This window comes from Solea senegalensis, linkage group LG18 (genome assembly GCF_019176455.1).
Source record: "Solea senegalensis isolate Sse05_10M linkage group LG18, IFAPA_SoseM_1, whole genome shotgun sequence".
Taxonomy (NCBI): Eukaryota; Metazoa; Chordata; class Actinopteri; order Pleuronectiformes; family Soleidae; genus Solea; species Solea senegalensis.
Window position 1 is genome coordinate 4,357,833 of NC_058041.1, and position 18,030 is coordinate 4,375,862.

General features: G+C 39.3%; 2 protein-coding genes and 2 long non-coding RNA genes across 5 annotated transcripts; 2 read left to right on the plus strand and 2 right to left on the minus strand.

Annotated features, from left to right (window-relative positions):
• Positions 1-338: 338 nt before the first annotated feature.
• LOC122758833 lies at positions 339-3,221 on the minus strand. Its single transcript, XR_006358200.1, has 2 exons — positions 2,852-3,221; positions 339-2,717 (listed from the first exon to the last, which is right to left on the minus strand). It is a non-coding gene; the product is annotated as an uncharacterized LOC122758833 (long non-coding RNA).
• Positions 3,222-4,876: 1,655 nt separating this feature from the next.
• Positions 4,877-6,834, minus strand: LOC122759426 (G patch domain-containing protein 1-like). Of its 2 annotated transcripts, none has more exons than XM_044014308.1 (4): positions 6,480-6,834; positions 6,140-6,407; positions 5,903-5,971; positions 4,877-5,559 (listed from the first exon to the last, which is right to left on the minus strand). In XM_044014308.1, exons 1-4 carry the CDS (start codon positions 6,591-6,593, stop codon positions 5,405-5,407), a joined length of 606 nt encoding a protein of 201 aa, XP_043870243.1. In that variant the 5' UTR covers positions 6,594-6,834; the 3' UTR covers positions 4,877-5,404. The 2 variants fall into 2 exon arrangements, with proteins under 2 accessions (XP_043870243.1, XP_043870244.1); XM_044014309.1 differs by having other exon boundaries at positions 4,881-5,559; positions 5,912-5,971; positions 6,480-6,829.
• Positions 6,835-8,575: 1,741 nt separating this feature from the next.
• On the plus strand, positions 8,576-11,229 carry LOC122759101. Its single transcript, XR_006358231.1, has 2 exons — positions 8,576-8,641; positions 9,014-11,229. It is a non-coding gene; the product is annotated as an uncharacterized LOC122759101 (long non-coding RNA).
• A 4,696-nt stretch (positions 11,230-15,925) lies between these two features.
• On the plus strand, positions 15,926-17,337 carry lrrc18b (leucine rich repeat containing 18b). Its single transcript, XM_044014449.1, has 2 exons — positions 15,926-16,189; positions 16,900-17,337. Exons 1-2 carry the CDS (start codon positions 15,926-15,928, stop codon positions 17,335-17,337), a joined length of 702 nt encoding a protein of 233 aa, XP_043870384.1.
• The last annotated feature ends 693 nt before the right edge of the window (positions 17,338-18,030 follow it).

Genomic DNA, 18,030 nt, shown 5'->3' on the forward strand with positions numbered 1-18,030 from the left:
AACCTTGTCAATGTCTTGACTCTATTTTCTATTCATTTCACAACATATGGTGGTGAATAAGTGTGACTTTTCATGGAAAACACAAAATTGTTTGGGTGACCCCAAACTTTTGAACGGTAGTGTATATATACATATATATATATATATATATACATGATTCCATCATTTTCTGAAACATTTTAAAGGGACAGTGTGATTTTAGTGACATCTTGCGAGTGTTCCATTGACTTGGGTTGAATTAATGAAAACTGAAAGCATCAATTACACAATATATGGCTCTGACTGGACAGAGAGTCTACAGCTTGCAAATGCTGGACAAAATAAAAACAAAGACATGGTGAGAAAATAAGATCCATTTATTAAAGTGCAAACTGTAGTTTACAAGCCTCTTAAAAGTAAATAAAGTGCAGTATTAAAAAGAACAATCAAGACTCAAAAAGTGCAACAAGTGGCCTGTTCTGAACAGATTCTTAACATATCATAACAACATAACAATCTAGCCAACAGGAAAGTAAAATAAACCATGGTAGGTGAAGTAGACGGGAACTTGTAGGAACAACCGCCATCGCTATCCAGCATGGTTTGTTTTGGGTCACGCCACAGCTTCTTGGGTCCCTCAGTTAGCGTTACCTTTTCCGGGTGGTGACGTTTTAGGTGGGCTCGTAGGTTGGTGGTATTTCCACTATATTTCACATTTGTGTGACACAGCTTGCAAACCGCAATACTTTTATCCAAGTGCTCGCTCTCCTTTTTTTTTTTAAACCTAAATGCTCCCACACATCTGCTTTTAAATATAATGGTGCTGGACTTATAATACTACCCGCCATTTTCTTGAATCTCCTCGGGTAAACAGGAAGATGAACACGTCTGCGTCTGCAATTTCTAGATAAGAAAGCAGCTCCATCCATAGCAGGATAGATGCCGTCTCTACTCGTGAGACCTGGTTTTCCCCAGATAGTTATTATTCCACTCGACTGAAGGATTGCACATTTGGACTTCAGAGCTACTGATCTGCACAGAAGGTCATTGGGGTACAGACTGAGAAGGATGCCACTGGATCTTGGGCACAACCTCAATGGAACAACAATGAGGAACACTCCTAAAGGCCAAGAGATGTTTCTCTCTACTTTTCCAGTTTTCTAAATTAACATTATGTTAGGTAAGCCTCAGCACATAAGTTTTGTATGTTATGTTTTTATATTTTTTGTCTCATTTATCATTATTTTGACATTATTGCTGATGAGCTTTTCACTGTTCGATTTAAAATTTTCATAAAATTGTAGATTCAGATTATTATTCTTTCAAATATTTGAACGCAGTAAAACTCGTATCCCTGGGATAGAGTTCTAGTAACGGGTCGGGCCAGAAACCTGCATTTCTTGCAGGTTGGAAATGATATGTTGTTTGTTGTGAATCATTGCTGTTAACGTGTGGTGAAAAGTAAATCTGGCTGCCTGCTTGATGGAGAGGGGCAGACGCTGTTGTGTGTGTAACTCCCGACACTTCAGGCATCTTAGTGTCATTTTTGGAACCCTTTTATCATGCTCAGCATGAACTGGAGGGGAACAACTATCCTACTCTGCATCTTGTGCTGCTATGGGCAGAATGACTCATGCATCACTGCCACCAAAATGCCAACGATACTGCACAGCTTGCAGCCGTGCTTCAATGGCAGGCCTGGACTGGCCATCGGGAATACTGGGCCGTTGCCCAGTGGGTCAACACATTTCAGGCACATTTTGACGTCATAATTTAACCATAAAAATTGTATTTGAAATAATTTTTATTGACTGCAATGGTATTTGACGCTGCACATTGGTTGATTTTCAGTGAAAGCTCTCAGCTCTGAGAATTGGGCCCACTCGCCCTGCTCATCTGTGCATTCCTCCCAGTCCAAAAACATGCAGTTTGGTGATTAGATTAATTGGACACTGGTGTGAATGTGAGGATCAATCATTGTTTGCCTCTGTATGATGGCCCTGTGATGGACTTCTGATCTGTCCAGGGTGTACCACGTGAGCTTGTATTAGCTCCATGAATTTCATGAATTTTCAAAACACAAAAATATGCTTGAGGTAATTAGTACTTATACAATTTCCGGTGATGTTTTCTATTTTAGTGCACCATTATTTTGAGGTAAATACGTTTGTTATTGGTTTGTAAAATACAGTCCAACTGGTATTATCATGTGATCCAAAAAGAAAAAATGTGTTCATGTAATACATGTATAAAAAGACCCGAGTTAATAATAGTTGATCCCAATTAATGCAGCACATTAAATAAATTATATAAAATGTACTGGTCTTAAAAAAAAATTATTTCAAAAAGATAACTTTACCAATGAGATACTAGTATTACGGATATCTCTGCTAAGTTTTGATGAAAATCATTCTTTAGTGATAAATTGACTTAAAAGAAATTGTTTAAAATGTCCACATTTTCCTCTTCAGCTTCCTTTTTTGCGGAGTGTGGGAGCACACAGCACAACAACTCTTTGATTCTACATCAAACTACACACTTAATATGATTAAATAACACAACTGGATACAAAGACTGGATACTATTTAATTGCAATTTTTCTTTTCCTAAACAATCAAAATCAAACACGAATGACATTTTAATTTTCCTGTGTCACAAACAAATTTAGAAACGAGTAGAACATCCTCATTGTCCTTCACCAGGTCTGATGTTGCTGACACTATGGGATGCTCTTCAGTCTGTAGACACACACAGACACAGACACAGACACACACACACAGGTGCGCGCGGGGCCCACACACACACATTTGGACAATTTTTTTTTAAATTAAAGAAAGATTTAGATGAGTAAAAAAAATTTGTGACCTCTGACCTTTTCAGCAGCTCCTCTGTAGAAACATGTCCCTCACTGTCCTCATCACTGCTTTCTTCCTCCTTACTCTTTTTCTGATGCTTTTCTTTGTGTTTATGTTTCTTTTGTTTTTTTTTCTGGAAAACAATGTTTAAATTTCAATCTATGACAAGAGTATTAGGACCATACTGAAGAAAGAAAAAAAAAAAAGCTTTCGAGAATGAAATTATTATATTGTGAAAAAAAAGAGATTAAAGTTGTAATATTATATTCAAGCAAAATCCGAGATGATCAGAAAAACAAGGTACCAGGTACCAGACTGGGAAACTCAATATATTTTCACTGAAATATATGTATATGTATATGTATATATGTATACACATATATATATAAATATATATACACACATAAATGCCTGAGCTTTTATACATTCAATAATGTAATAAAGTTGTTGAGCCAATAACGTAATAACATTACGTTTTTGGCTGGTTATTACGTTATTGGCCTTGCATTAAAAATATCCTATGATAATCGAATAACTGAGCCAATAATGTAATAACTGAGGTATCACTTTATTTTATTTTCAATTTCTGGTGAGAAAGTGTCACACTTAGCCTTAATATTGCATCTTGCAACAGATGCTTAAAGAGGCCATAGCCTGGAAGTGCCAATTAACGCTGAGTTTGGGTGTGTATCTGAATCGTTACCTCGTCTATGAAGCCCTAAAAGTCCTAAAAAACTCCTAAAACAAACAGCAGTGCCTCCGGGCACATCAAGTGACATACTTTCAACCGTAGAAGAAGAACTACTCTCGTTCAACAAGTGTTTTCTCTGTTCTGGGTTGTGATAAACAATACCAGACGCTCCAGAAGCTCCCCGAAAAAGGAGCAAAGAAAAGCTCAGTGGATATCTTTCATATTTGATAGGAATATCCCTGCTACATTTCCCAAATACCTCCATGTATGCAGTAACCATACATGGAGGACTGTTACACAAACTTCAGGCAATATAAAGCAGGACACAGCACCAAACTTCACCTAAAGGAAGGAGCAGTGCCAACAATATTTACAAACCGTAAAACTGTCTTTGTGTGCTTGTTCTGTTGTTTAGCATTAGCAATAGTCAGCTACAGGCTAAGCTACACACGTTCGCTCGTGTTTAATTTTCATGTGTGTTTATCATCTCAGTAAACACAATGTTTTCCAAGCTACAGGCGTCCTGCAGCTGTCTTTGTGATAGAGATGGTTCACTTGTCACAGTGTCTTCTGACTCTCGGTCAGACTCCGGATCAAATGCGGCGAGGGGTTGTTACGAGGACATTATTCAATGTTTTGATAATTGCTAGCGGTGCATCCGCCTTTCCAGAGGGGGAGCTGTGGGTCTGAGAGCTGACGTGCCAATTACGTCACTTCCAGGTAACTGGCCAATCACAAGACAGTCCGTGTTCTGCGGGTGTGGATTTGGTCTGAAACAGCGTAGCTGACGAGAGCGTCAGTGATAAGACATTTACATCGGCTCGTTTGCAGCGACTAGGAGGTTTTTGACCGTGAAAACAACTTCATATCTCACATAACTGCGCCTCTAGCGTTCTGGCGGCGAATTGCAATACCATACTGAAAACTGCAACGCAGTACCCCGTCAAAGCGTCCGTATGGTCACGGAGTTGGATACACGGAGGACTATAACGGAACTCTAAGAGTGACATATAAATCCAAGTTGACTCTTAATTGCGCCTTTAGGCCTCCTGTGGAGGAGGGTTTGAGGGTGGAGGGGTATCTATAAGGTCGGATATTTAAGCATCTGTTGCAAGATTCAATATTAAGGCTAATTGTGATACTTTCTCTCCAAAATTTGAAAATAAAACAAAGTGATACCTCAGTTATTACATTATTGGCTCAGTTATTAGATTATCAAATGATTTTTTTAATGCAAGGCCAATAACTTGATAACCAGTAATAAGTTATTACGTTATTGGTAAAAAGTTATTACGTTATTGGCTCAACAACTTTATTACATTATTGGCAATTTATTATGTTATTGGTTTTATTACATTTAAATTATTACGTTATTGGCCGTTATTACGTTATCGGTTGCTACAGGGTTGTTGTCAACGATGACGACATTATTTCGTCGTCGCCCCTTGTTTCATGACGATAACGAGACGGTGACGAAATGCAAAACAAGGTACATGGAGCATCTTGTTAAGTTATACTTAAAGAGACTTTTAAAAAAAGAATCACACAGATTGGAGGAAATCCTCTTTTGTGGAGGAGGAAATGGCTGGTAGTGGTCGACTGCAAGGCTACAGCTGGTTATATCGGTGCACTACTTAAAGAACTCTGGCGAGTAGGGCATCTAATGTCCTCAGTACAACAGAGGGCCCAACGCTAAATAAAGCTGTATAACATTGCAATTAATGGCTGCTTGGACGGATTTAGCTGTTACATCATGTGGACGGAGGCAAGTAATAAAGTGAAAAAGTATAGAAATATAATAGACTTCATTCTTGAAAGCTTAAATATCTTTTCCTTCAGTATGGCCCTAATACCCCATCATACAATTCAACAATTTCCCTTAATCTTCGTCTTTTTCTCCTTTGTATTTTTCATTGTTTACCTTCTTGTCTTTCTTGTGTTTGCCTTCCTTTTTCTTGACTTTCTTCTCTTTGTTCTTCTTTCTTTGTTTGTCTTCTGTACTGGAGGAGTAGTGGGAGGTGGCACCTCCTCTGGCTGAACACAGAAGGAGCAGGTATAGTTATTCAGCTGAGTCTTTGTCTTTTTTACATCCTCTCAAATCTAAGGGAAGCAAACAATGTGCCACTGAAAAGACTCAGACACACTTAATACCGTTTCATGCAGCTGATCATTGACTCCACTATTCTATACCATCAACAATTCACTCGACATATAGAATAATCAATGACTGCTGATTTCAGCACTAACTTAATGACAGATATTTAAGTTACTGCTAATTTATTATGTAAAAAAAAATAAATTGTCATTACAGCAGTTTTATGTTGTTGTTTTTTGTTTGTTTTTGTTTTTTAATGGAGCTTTTATGTCCAACACTCACTGTCAGTACCTGAAGGGGGTGGCAGGCTTGGGCCAAACTCTTCCTGCATCGATGTCTGAGAGAAAACCACTGGTGTGAATTCAAGAGAAAAGAAACTGCGTTACAATCGCATGTCCACATTGACATCACATTGCATCATGTATGTAAAAAACAGTTTTTTACATTTGGCCAATCAGAGTAAGAGGTTGAACCTACAGCAGAGACACAACCACGGAGCCATGAGAGCTGTGAGGTTACCTGTTTTCTGGGAGGAACAGGAGGTGATGGAGGAGGTCACAGATGTTGAGGGGACGTTGAAGAGGTTCAGAGGGTGGAGGTCATTTTTTCCTTCACCCTCCTTTGTGTCCTCCTCCTCACTCTCTACTTCTGATGAAGAGGAGTCATCATCAGAGGAGGCAAAGATGGCCTTAAACAGATCCATAGGAGGCCGACTCACCACCACCTCCTCCTCCTCCTCCTCCTCCTTCTGCTGCTCCTCTTTATCATCTTCTTTCCTCTTCTGAGCCTGAAGATAACAAAAGTGTGTGACATTTCTCTGATTTTCATGAAAAGTTCGAAACACTTTCAGAGTTTATACCTGAGTCTGATCACTGATGCTGTTCGGTGAAGCAGTTGAAGCAGAAGTTGGCAGTTCATCCTCTTTGTCCAGCTCCTCTTGTTCTGAAACATCCCATCTGGACTTCTTCCTCATCTCTGGAGGCTTTAGGGGAGCTGAGTGCAAGAAGTGACAGTGAAGATGGATCTCACGTTGTAATGTTGGGTCAAAAAGCAGCACAGTGGCTAAAATTGTTGCCTCGCAAGAAAAAGCTCTGAGTTCGCAAACAATAAAACCACATGCTAACAGGGCCCTTCCTGTGTGGAGTTTGCATGCTCTCCCCGTGCAGACATGCAGAGGTCAAGTGGACACTAAATTGACTGTAGGTGTGAATGGATGGTTGTTAGTCTACATATGTTGGCCCTGTGATGGACTTTTTGGACGACATACTATACTATGACTTTTTTGACTGATTTTGGACGACATACTATACTGTGACTTTTTTGTCTCATTTTGGATGACATATTATACTATGACTTTTTGGGGTGATTTTGGACGACATACTATACTATGACTTTTTTGACTTATTTTGGACGACATACTATACTATGACTTTTTTGACTGATTTTTGACGACATACTATACTATGACTTTTTTGACTGATTTTGGATAACATACTATACTATGACTTTTTTGTCAAATTTTGGACGACATACTATAGTATGACTTTTTTGACTGACATACTACTATGACATTTATACTCTGACATACTATAGTACAGGGGTAGGGAACCTATGGCTCGGGAGCCAGGTGTGGCTCTTTTGATGATTGCATCTGGCTCGCAGATTTCGGCTTTTCAGATAAAACTATGTATATTATATATACTAAATATTATCACTTGTTTTAATCCATCCATCGATTTTGGAAGTGGAGGAAACGCAAGTGAATGACATAAATGCAGCACCGTTCTATTCCCTGGCTTTGGATGAGTCAACAGACGTAAGTCATTTGTCGCAGTTCAGTGTGATCGCAAGATATGCTGCTGGTGACACACTGCGCGAAGAGTATTATAACAACATTATTTAAAAGAATAAATTCAGAGGTTTATTATACTCACATTTAGTTAAATTCATTCTTAAAATATATTATATGGCTCTCACTGAAATAAATTTGCAAATATTTTGCTTTCATGGCTCTCTGAGTCAAAAAGGTTCCCGACCCCTGCTATAGTATGTCGTCCAAAATTTGACAAAAAAGTCATAGTATAGTATGTCGTCCAAAATCAGTCAAAAAAGTCATAGTATAATATGTCGTCCAAAATCTGTCAAAAACGTCATACTATAGTATGTCATCCAAAATTTGAAAAAGTCATAGTATAGTATGTCGTCCAAAATCAGTCAAAAAAGTCATGGTATAGTATGTCGTCCAAAATTTGACAAAAAAGTCATATTATAGTATGTCACAAAATTGACAAAAAAGTCATAGTATACTATGTCATCCAAAATCAGTCAAAAAAGTCATAGTATAGTATGTCGTCGAAAATCAGTCAAAAAAGTCATAGTATAGTATGTCGTCCAAAATAAGTCAAAAAAGTCATACTATAGTATGTCTTCCAAAATCAGTCAAAAAAGTCATACATACTATACTATGACTTTTTTGACTGATTTTGGACGACATACTATACTATGACTTTTTTGTCAAATTTTGGACGACATTATTTTATTGAAGTGATTTTAGAGTTTTGAAAAAGTTACTGTCGAAATCACCCATTCCTTAAATGTACTAACATTTCCGTGGGAACTGGAAATGTGTGTCTTTGAAGCGTTTGATGACTGACACGCTAATTGTGCTGTTTATTTTATTGGCAGTAGCTCCATATATCTCAACATATGCCACATATAAAATGATAAACTATCCTGTTTAGCAAACCCATATGTAGAAAAATTCAAACTCGTGCAGCTTTATGTTTAAGAGTTGAATGTTTCATGTGTTTTTTCACTTTGTGTTTGAACTGTAAATAACAGACAATAATGGTGACACTTGTGGTTGTTTATATTGTCTTGCACATAAATATGCATCATATATAACTTATACTTGCTCAACAAATCTCTCTTAAACATTTTGCTTTGTTTCACGCAGCTCCCATCAGAGACAAAACAAGAAAACCCAAACTTTTAAAACCACAACCAAGGAAACTAGTGTTGGTAAGCACATACGTCCATTTTTACAACCCTTTTTTCATGTTTTTCTTTTTGTCATAGTGGTCATAAATTGTGCCCAGTAACATTTTGCATTGGTACTTTGCATTGGTACCTTAAAATTTGTCACACTGCACTAAGGGAGACAATATCCCAAATATAATGAATAAATGAAGAGGCAATTTGACATTTTAATGGCACAAAATGCTGCAAAGGAAAATTAAATATTTGCCTCAAACCATGAGTATTCTCATCAGACACAGTGAAGACATTTGAGAGAACAAGGCGTCCCTAACCCTGTAATTATCTTAACGGCGTTCTGTCCTTTTCTTGCCACTGATCAATCCTTTGCCACTTCATGTTTCTCCTCGTCTCCAGCCGAAGATTGTAGAGGAGAATCTGACCTACGCAGAGTTGGATCTGGTGAAGCCCATTCCAGAGGCCAAGGCGTCTCGCAGCGGCACCGTCTACGCTCAGATATTGTTCGGGGAGTAGCAGCTATGAGAGGAACACACACACACACACACTTACACACAAACGAACACCACTAGTGACTGTGCCTAATGTTTATATTTATAGTCTGTGTTGTTAAAATGAAGGTTGAAACGTGTGAAGTCACAAAACTACGATGTACAGTATGATTTTATACAAAGACCAAGATGCAAAAGGGGAAATGTTTCTTCTTCTTCTTATGGTTGTTTTGCCTTTTGCACACCGTTGTATCTCAAGCTGGGAACACAATAGAAGACTAAAAACTAGATCGGAGGACGCCTGCAGGTTCACAGATTCCTGTGGTGTTTTTAATGTTATTTTTTCTCTGGGGTGAGGCGATAAGAAGCATAATTATCTTATTTAAGGTGCACAAATATGGAATGAGGACCACTGAGTCTTATCATTTTTTTAACTCAGCAGACACAATGGAAGCAGAAAGCTAGCCTGTCTGCAATCTTAAAACCTCTTGGATATCTGCTTACAACAAAAATTAGCCTTAGGGGGCAACAGCAGTTTGGGCCTGTAACTATGACAGGAAAAACAACCAGTGTGGATTTCGCATTTTTTAAGCAAAATCTCACTACGCAGACATCAATATGCGTCTATGAGAACGTCATCAACTGAGGTACAACCTCAGTCTAACCACTAGATGTCGCTAATTGTTACACACTGGACCTATAAACTCAATTTTGACACAACAGATTTATGACCAAGAGAACAATTTACTCTATTATTATGAATATGAACCAGTACAGCTTTCAAATGTGATTTACTTCTAGTGTGTTCCCAGTGTTATCTGCCTCGCAACATCTGTGTTCAGTCTGTGTCTGTGTCAGGCCACAGTTTTTATAATGACCACAACTCTGCAGACTTAACACTGAACTAGCGATTAGCCCCCGCGACCTCCGCCCCCTTGCGGGCAAGCATATGTGGGGCCGAGCCCTTTCATCCGGCGCCAACGTCAACTTAACAGGCCGTTAAGCGACACACGTATGTATACATAAAGGCGAGGGTGGAGCTGCATGTGGGATAAACAGCCGATGTTTGTTGTCAAAAATGCACATACTGTAAAGCCAAAAAACCTGCAAGCAATTGTGACACCTGGTCTACAGGGACAAACTGTGTACGCACTATTTCACTGTAATGAAAATTGACTTCAAGGTGATTCTAGATAAGAGGCGGCGGCCACATCAGCCCGTTATGCCACATGCCTCTTTGCTTTCTCACTTGAATCTGAACGTTAAAGTGCACAGGAGTCTTTTTTTTTTTTCCCATTTAATGATCTGCTGGATTCATGCATGGAAAAAGCAAAGGGGAGGAGGAACAGTGAACTTGAAACCCAGACACAAAGGCACCGGATCCTTCCCTCACCCAAAGATTTTCACTATCTAATACGAAGTTATCCATGCAGATGGAGGAAGTCATACTTTCTCTCTCCCTGTGAGCTGCCCTTTATCTTCAAGGAGATGTTTTTAATTATTTTTTTATTGCAAAAAAAAACATTATATGATATTATTTTAATCTTATAGCCAACATACTGAAATATGCCAAATGTGTCTCAAATGTTTAGGTTGATGCCTTGTTGGTTCATTAGTAAACTGCTAAAAAATAGATAACTTTTGACAAAGAACACTGAAGAAAAGTTCTGTAAACGTCAGTCTCCGCCGGGCGACCAGGAAACTGCGGCTTACATGTTCTTGGACAATTACACTCTACAGCATATAGAATTACAATGTAAACCCACTGTTGACCTCTGTGTTTGCTGGCGCTCCAGTTTTCCACTCACGTTCTTTTCAGTTTTCTCTTTTCCCTGTGCAAAGTGACTGAACGTGACCTTGCAGTGGTGGGTAGATGTGTCTCAGAAATGCCCTAAAACTGTGAAATGTAAAGTTTCTTCCACACCACATTGTCCTTAATGGGCGTCCGCTAACTAGAACCATGTGTGTGCTCTCTCTCTCTCTCTCTCTCTCTCTCGCTCTCTCTCCCTGCCCACCACTGACCTCTGCATCCACCAACATTCCACCATTTTGGTTCTTTGTCCTTGTTGTACATTTCAAATGTACAGTTTTGTATCAGTAAGTGAAATAAAAAATGAAAGTTGATGTAAACAGTGTGCAGCAAGTGAGTTGTTTTAGCATGTCAAATGCAATAATACAAAATTGCTATATTATATTAAAAGCTTGAGACATTTCACTCAATCAATTCCTTGTGCCAACAATGTCAACATTCAAGTATTGCTGGGGGATCAAATCCTGCTTAGGGACTCACAAAGGCTTGATTCGGTTCAATATTTGCACTTAAGGCATTAAATCAAAATAAGTTCCAGCTTCACTTGGATCTTCAAACAGAAGCATATGCTATTAACCTTTGTATTTATAGTGTCTACTGTTAGTTTTCACCTCCATGTCGGCAGGCGTGACAGCAGCATCCTGGAGCCTGGTTGGGTGTCAGCTTCTCTTGTGGTTATTGAGGCGCTGTAATAAGAGGAGGGAGGGGACTGTTGGGATTTTTAGTTAAAACTTTCAACCTCCAAATTATTTCCAACAGGAAAGACAGAGAGGGGAGGGGCTTATGTCTGTGTGGACACAAGACACAACCAGAGCTACCTCACCTCGCTGAAAAACATGAAAGGGGAAGTGGTCAAAGAGCAATGAAATACAGGTAAAGCAAATAAAAATTAAAAATAAAGTGTTTTGAGAAGCAGGAATTCCGTCTTTGTTGGGGAGGAGGAAAGGACAGCTTTTAAGTCGCGGGGATAAATTTCTGTTTGCACGTCTGCGGTGATGCTACTGCTGTCACCGCTGAAACAGCTGAACAAAACCTATTGTCAGTGGAGTCCGTGCTTGTTCTGTCTCCTGCGTGCCGTCACACCGGCCCGTAGGAACACAATGCATCGCAAAACACAGCCTACAACCGACACATCCTGTGTGGTTATAGTAATGCACAGCTTCAGCCGGCCTCAAAAAAAGAACATAATGAAAGACTGCAGGTCAGTGGAAATCACAGGAAGTATGAATTAGCATAAGGCTCTGGAAATGTTGTGTTCAGTGTCCAGTACACGGTCCATGTTGGAAGACGAGACCTTGTCCTCTGTAATCCCCCCTCAGTAAGTATACACTACTGCCGCTCATGTCCTCAAACAGGCCAACTGGGACAGTGCCTGAACCCAGTGGACTTCCAGTCCAGCTTGGACTCAGAAAGAAACCACCGCATCAAAACATTCAACTCAATGGACTCAAGTCAACCTGAATTTCCCATCGTCCAGAGTTTGTCCAGCGACTTTAAAGATACAGACGATGTTTGCAGGGGTGGAAAGAGTACTGAAATATTTTACTCACGTAAAAGTACCACTATTTTGTTAAAAAATTTTACTTAAATAAAAATATACTCAAGTAAAAGTATAAAAATGACACTTGTTTACTTAGTTACTTTTTTAACAAGGTTGGGGTTCTTTCTTGTGTCGTGCAAAAAGGACATGGGGACACAAATCTCACATGAATTGTGTCCAATTAAAGGCAAACCTTTATAAATTAAGTGCTAACAAAATAAAATACTGTATGTAAACACATCAGTCAAAATGGGTCAAAGGTCACAAATGCTTTAACCTTCTCACTCATTTAGGGCCCTTAATTAATGCTAGTTCACCTGTCCCCATCACTCACCTGTCCTCATCATCACTCACCTGTCCTCATCACTCACCTGTCCTCACCTGTCCTCATCACTCACCTGTCCTCATACCTGTCCTCATCACTCACCTGTCCTCATCATCCTCAACTGTCCTCATCATCACTCATCATCACTCACCTGTCCTCATCATCACTCAACTGTCCTCATCATCACTCACCTGTCCTCATCATCACTCACTAAATTCATGCCAACAATTTTTCACTCAGTTATGAATGTGATTTAAAATGTAGCCAAAAAAAACATACTTAAGTAAAGTAAAAGTACAAATTGAAAAAAGACAAAACAAACTACTGAATTACAGAAACGCAAGTAAATGTACACGTCTGGATGTTTGTCGACCTATAAAATCTGCTTGTTTTCCACGTTTCTGGGGTTATTTCAGCTCCTTTGTCAACAATTCTCTGGAAAGCAAACTTGGGACAAAAGAAAAGACAACCGCAACAGTCCCACAGTTACAGTGGGTGAGTAAATCCACGTCCACTCAGGTAAACACACAGCTGCCCACAAAAGTGGCTTCAGCCTTGTTTTGAATCAGAGCGTGGAAATGATAGTAAAGAGGACAAAGTGTCAGGAAGCACTGACTCACCCCATGTGTCTCCCTGTGGAGAGGGACAAAGACTATATCTGTACTGTGTAAAGGTTGGCTGTAAACACATTAAAGGGAGAGTTCAGGGTTTTTGTGTGTGTGGTAGCAAAGGAAAAACAAACTGAAGCCTCTTGACTTAAATTAAATAATGTGTTACTGTACTTAAGTAAGCAAAATTCATTCATTCATTTATTCATTTACTTTTATTCCACAATATTTCCAACTATCATTGCCACGTGTTACTCCCAAATAAAACCCAAAGAAGACGAAGTGTTGGTATTATGGTCTGTATTTATATAGAGCTTTTCTAGTCTTGATGAGCTGCTTTACTAGCAGAGACAGGAATTTAACCCACAACCCTCCAGTTGGAAGACCACTGAACCACCATGGCTCAATCTTAACTCCTCACATTTTTAATACTTCTAAGACTTTTACTTAAGTAACAATATAAAAAAGTCATTTTCTGGTAAGATACTTGTACTTTTACTCAAGTATCCCATTGAGGTAATTTATACACCCCTGCACCAAATCCCATAGAGAAAATCAGCAATTTTACATCCAGGCAAAGCAGGAGTTGTTAATTCGATGCTGCCTCCATAAGTCAATTCAAAAGTGTTATTTAGTGATTTCAGTGTTGATAATATTTCATTTGGATGAACTCAAGTGACACTAATTTAACAAAGAAGGCAGCAAGAGATTAGAAACTCATGTGTCCCTGCAGGCTAAAAACAGAGGTTTTCTTAATGGGGTTTGGTGCGGGAGAGTGAGCAGTTTAGAAACTTTAGTTAGTCATTATCTGATGTAAATACCCTTTAATAAATCCTTCAATTTGATGGTACATCTATGGATTAAATGCTGGAGTAAGCAAAGTGGATGTTATTTTTAGTTTTTTCAGTGAATTCCAGTCTCTCGTGCTCGTTCACACACTGCTCACGTTTCTTATCGTCGAATGTAACCTGAACTACACCTCGCTCAATTAGGTCAGCACCATTTCCTGCAGTGTGACCTGCGTGTCTGGCGACCGGCGTGTCGCACCGCTGAGGGAAATGAGTCAGGCGAGAAACAGAGCGTGTTATTGTCGCCTGCTCGTTCAGGAGAAACACAGGAGGACGAGGAGGAAGATATAAACACGCAGGTCTGAGCTCGGCCCTGGTTCTGTCTACAGTTCAACCTTACGACGAAATAAATCAGCCACTCTGTGGCGACTCTTTCCACAGCCACAGAGGAATCTGACGCAAGCTTTTTTTAATTTCCCCCTCTGTCGCGTAATTATATTTACTGCATGTTCAACTTTAATGATAGCTTAGGGCAAACCAGTCACTGTTGACTGGTGAGTATTTTACATGTTTACATCTTTATTTGCTCAATAACCTCTGCTGCTCCTTATGAAATGTAATACAAAATTGTCTTAAACGTAAAGTTGGCAAAGGTTTTATACCTGAAAATACACATATTTATGATTTTCCCATAGTTTTTCCTTCAGTAAAATGAACAATGATGCATTTCAAGGGTCTGTTTTAGTTCTAGGTCACAGTCTGCTAACACCAGTTCAGAAAGACGGAGATTTTCCTTCTTTTTAATTGTTGTATTGTTTATAATATTTCATTTTTTTTCTTCTATGAGCCCAAACTAACAACAACAGTCCAGGAGCTTCCCTTTCCTCTAACCCTGGACACGAGGAGTGATTCACCAGTGTCATGTGACCCCATCTCAAAACTTGTTACATGTTTAAAATGTACCACTTATATGCATTAAAATGAAAAGACTTCTCAGTAAAGAGATACTTGATGACATCAACTGTACAGAGGTACTGCCACCTCCTGGCAGGAAGGAGTTACTGCTTGTTATTGAAATTAAATGGAAAGTGCAACAGGTCATGTCTGAGGGGAGTCAATACTTTAAAGGGCTTTTTCGGGGTTGAAACCTGGTTTTAGGGTAAGGTTAGGGTCCATTAAGTTTGTGCTTGTGCATTTTCAGACATTTTATTTCTGAAATTGGAGTAAACAAATAATCACAAAAATCTTTCTTTTGTACTTTTAAAATGTAGTCTAAAAAGTCTAAATTTAACTAATGACATGAACTTGGAGAACTTGGAGAAACATTCATTACTTGTTTCTATCAACTGGACAAAGCCTTTTGTATTATGTATTATGAGTAAAGTTCAATCTAAAGGAACCTAGACTGAAACTCATTATTAATATTACGTTTAGGTTTAGGAAAATCACATCCTTCACTGGCTCATTCATATGTTTAAGTAAATATTATTGTGTATTGATTTCATGTCGTAATCGTGTGTCAGGTGAAGACACTTCAAAGTGTCAGTGAATGTGCTTTGTCATGGAACAGTGTCTGTCTGGTCGAGTTACAGGTAGTTCTTCCACAGAGAAAGGTAAAACTCACAGTGTGTCTACAGTTTCAGCTGCGATGAGTAACACAACCTTTCATCTCAACTGTCAACGCTTCTGTCACAGCACACTTAACTACACACCTGTCACTGTCTCTGCAGCAGCAGCAGCAGCAGCATCATGGTGGGGAGGAAAGGAAAGAAACTACAACAGCCTGGAGGTAAAATAATCTCGCTGAAAACAGCTCAGAGCTGCGTGGAATTCAAACTGGACGGCAAACCTCGTCTGGACCTGAGTTTTAAGGGAATCTCTGCGGTGCCAAAGTGCATCCGGAAGCTGTGCGACGTGGACGAGGTGGACCTGAGCAGAAACCTGATCAGGAAGATTCCTGATTTCATCGGACAGTTTGTCAGCATTAGTGTTTTGGATCTGCACAGCAACTATGTGAGTGTGACAGGAAGCTGGAAATTAATTTTTATTTTTATTTCATTACTTTATTTAAAGGAGCCTTGCACCATTTTCTATACATACTACCAGGTCCTCTTTCCCAAGTCTTAGAAATGATCTTACTTGATGTCATCAGGGTATTTCTCATATGTTCATAACCAGCAGATGGACCTTAAATTGTCATACAATTATTAAATGGACAAATTCTGAGAATTTTGAGATTAAATTCTGGGATTAAAGTCACAATTCTGAGATTAAAATCAGAAATCTGAGAAAAAATTATTCTGAGATTAAAGTCAGAATTCTGAGATTAAAGTCAGAATTTTGAGATTAAATTCTGAGATTAGTCAGAATTCTGAGAAAAAACAATTTTGAGATTAAAGTCAGAATTCTGAGAAAAAGAATTCTGAGATTAAAGTCAGAAAGTCGGAATTCTGAGAAAAAATCTGACAGAATTCAGAGAAAAAGCATAAATTCTGAGATTAAAGTCAGAATTCTGAGAAAAAAGTTTTAAAATTTTTCTTTTGTCAACAATTTAAGACCGAGAGTTTTCTTTACTGAATCGTTTCAAGGCCATTAGTTTCCTAAATGTTTTTTGTGCAAAATGAATTCATTACGTTATAGTATTTTCTGCTTGTTAATATAAGAATTAGGTTTAGATAACATGTGGCTTCGATGATAAATTCCAGGACATATTTTCATTGCAGGTGGAGCAGCTCCCTGTGATCATCGGCCGCCTCCAGAACCTGCAGGTCCTGAACCTGTGCAACAACCGTCTGACTGACCTTCCCAGTGAGCTGGGGCTGCTGAAGAAGCTCCACACTCTGAACCTGGGTCTGAACCTTCTCGAGGCTCTTCCCTCCTCCATCGCTGCGTTGAAGGAGCTACAACACATCGGCCTCTCCGACAACCGCTTCGCCCGCGTCCCTGCGTGTTTATCCAGACTGCCCAAATTGGAGAAGGTGAACCTGGACAGGAACCCGGTGGTCACCGGGCAGACGCAGCAGCCAATAATGGTCACAGAGAGACTGTATCTGGTCAAAGAGAGCTTCCTGTGTGAGGACTGTCTTAGGAAGTGCCAAAGTGAGAGCAGGAACATGGAAGAACAGGATGGAAGCCAAGAATCTGCAGAAGAGGAGACATAAACGCTGGATCACTTTTGGAAAAATACGAGATTTTCATTGGGAGTGACCAGGATGGACAGGATATGAGCTTATAGGAGGAACAACTCAGGTTGGACAGTTTGGAGATAAAGTAAGAGATTAAATGTTGAGATGTCTTGGTCACGTGCAGAGGAGAGAAAATTTTAGGATAAGACGCAAACTAGAAGGTTCCCTTCCTAGATACCAAAGCACCAGGCATCCGGACCGGATACACTTGCTAGAATCTGCAATGATGCCTCACTGTTCAGATGTCAGATGTCGTTGTCTTAGTTCTTCTCTGATCTGAGCTGTCTTTAATAAAAATCTTTCAATTTAACTCCAGAGGTTCCATCACTCCAGCGGCTCGGCAGGAGGAGAAGAGGAAGACCACAGAGAAGGTTCATGGATGTTGTGAAGGAGGACATGAGGACAGTTGGTGGAACAAAGGAGGACACAAGGGCGATAATCCGCTGTGGCAAGAAGCTGAAAGAAGGAGAAGAAGACGACATTCATAAAAGGCATAAAATGAATATTTCTTGAATCTTGAATGATTATTCCTTTTATTTTAACTCTCTGACCTCAGTCAATAATATGGTACCCAAACTAAAAACTGGACAACAGCACCACCTGCTGTCAAGAAGGATCATCCAATCAAACCCCTTTTAAATCAACAAACTACATTGTCATACAAAATTA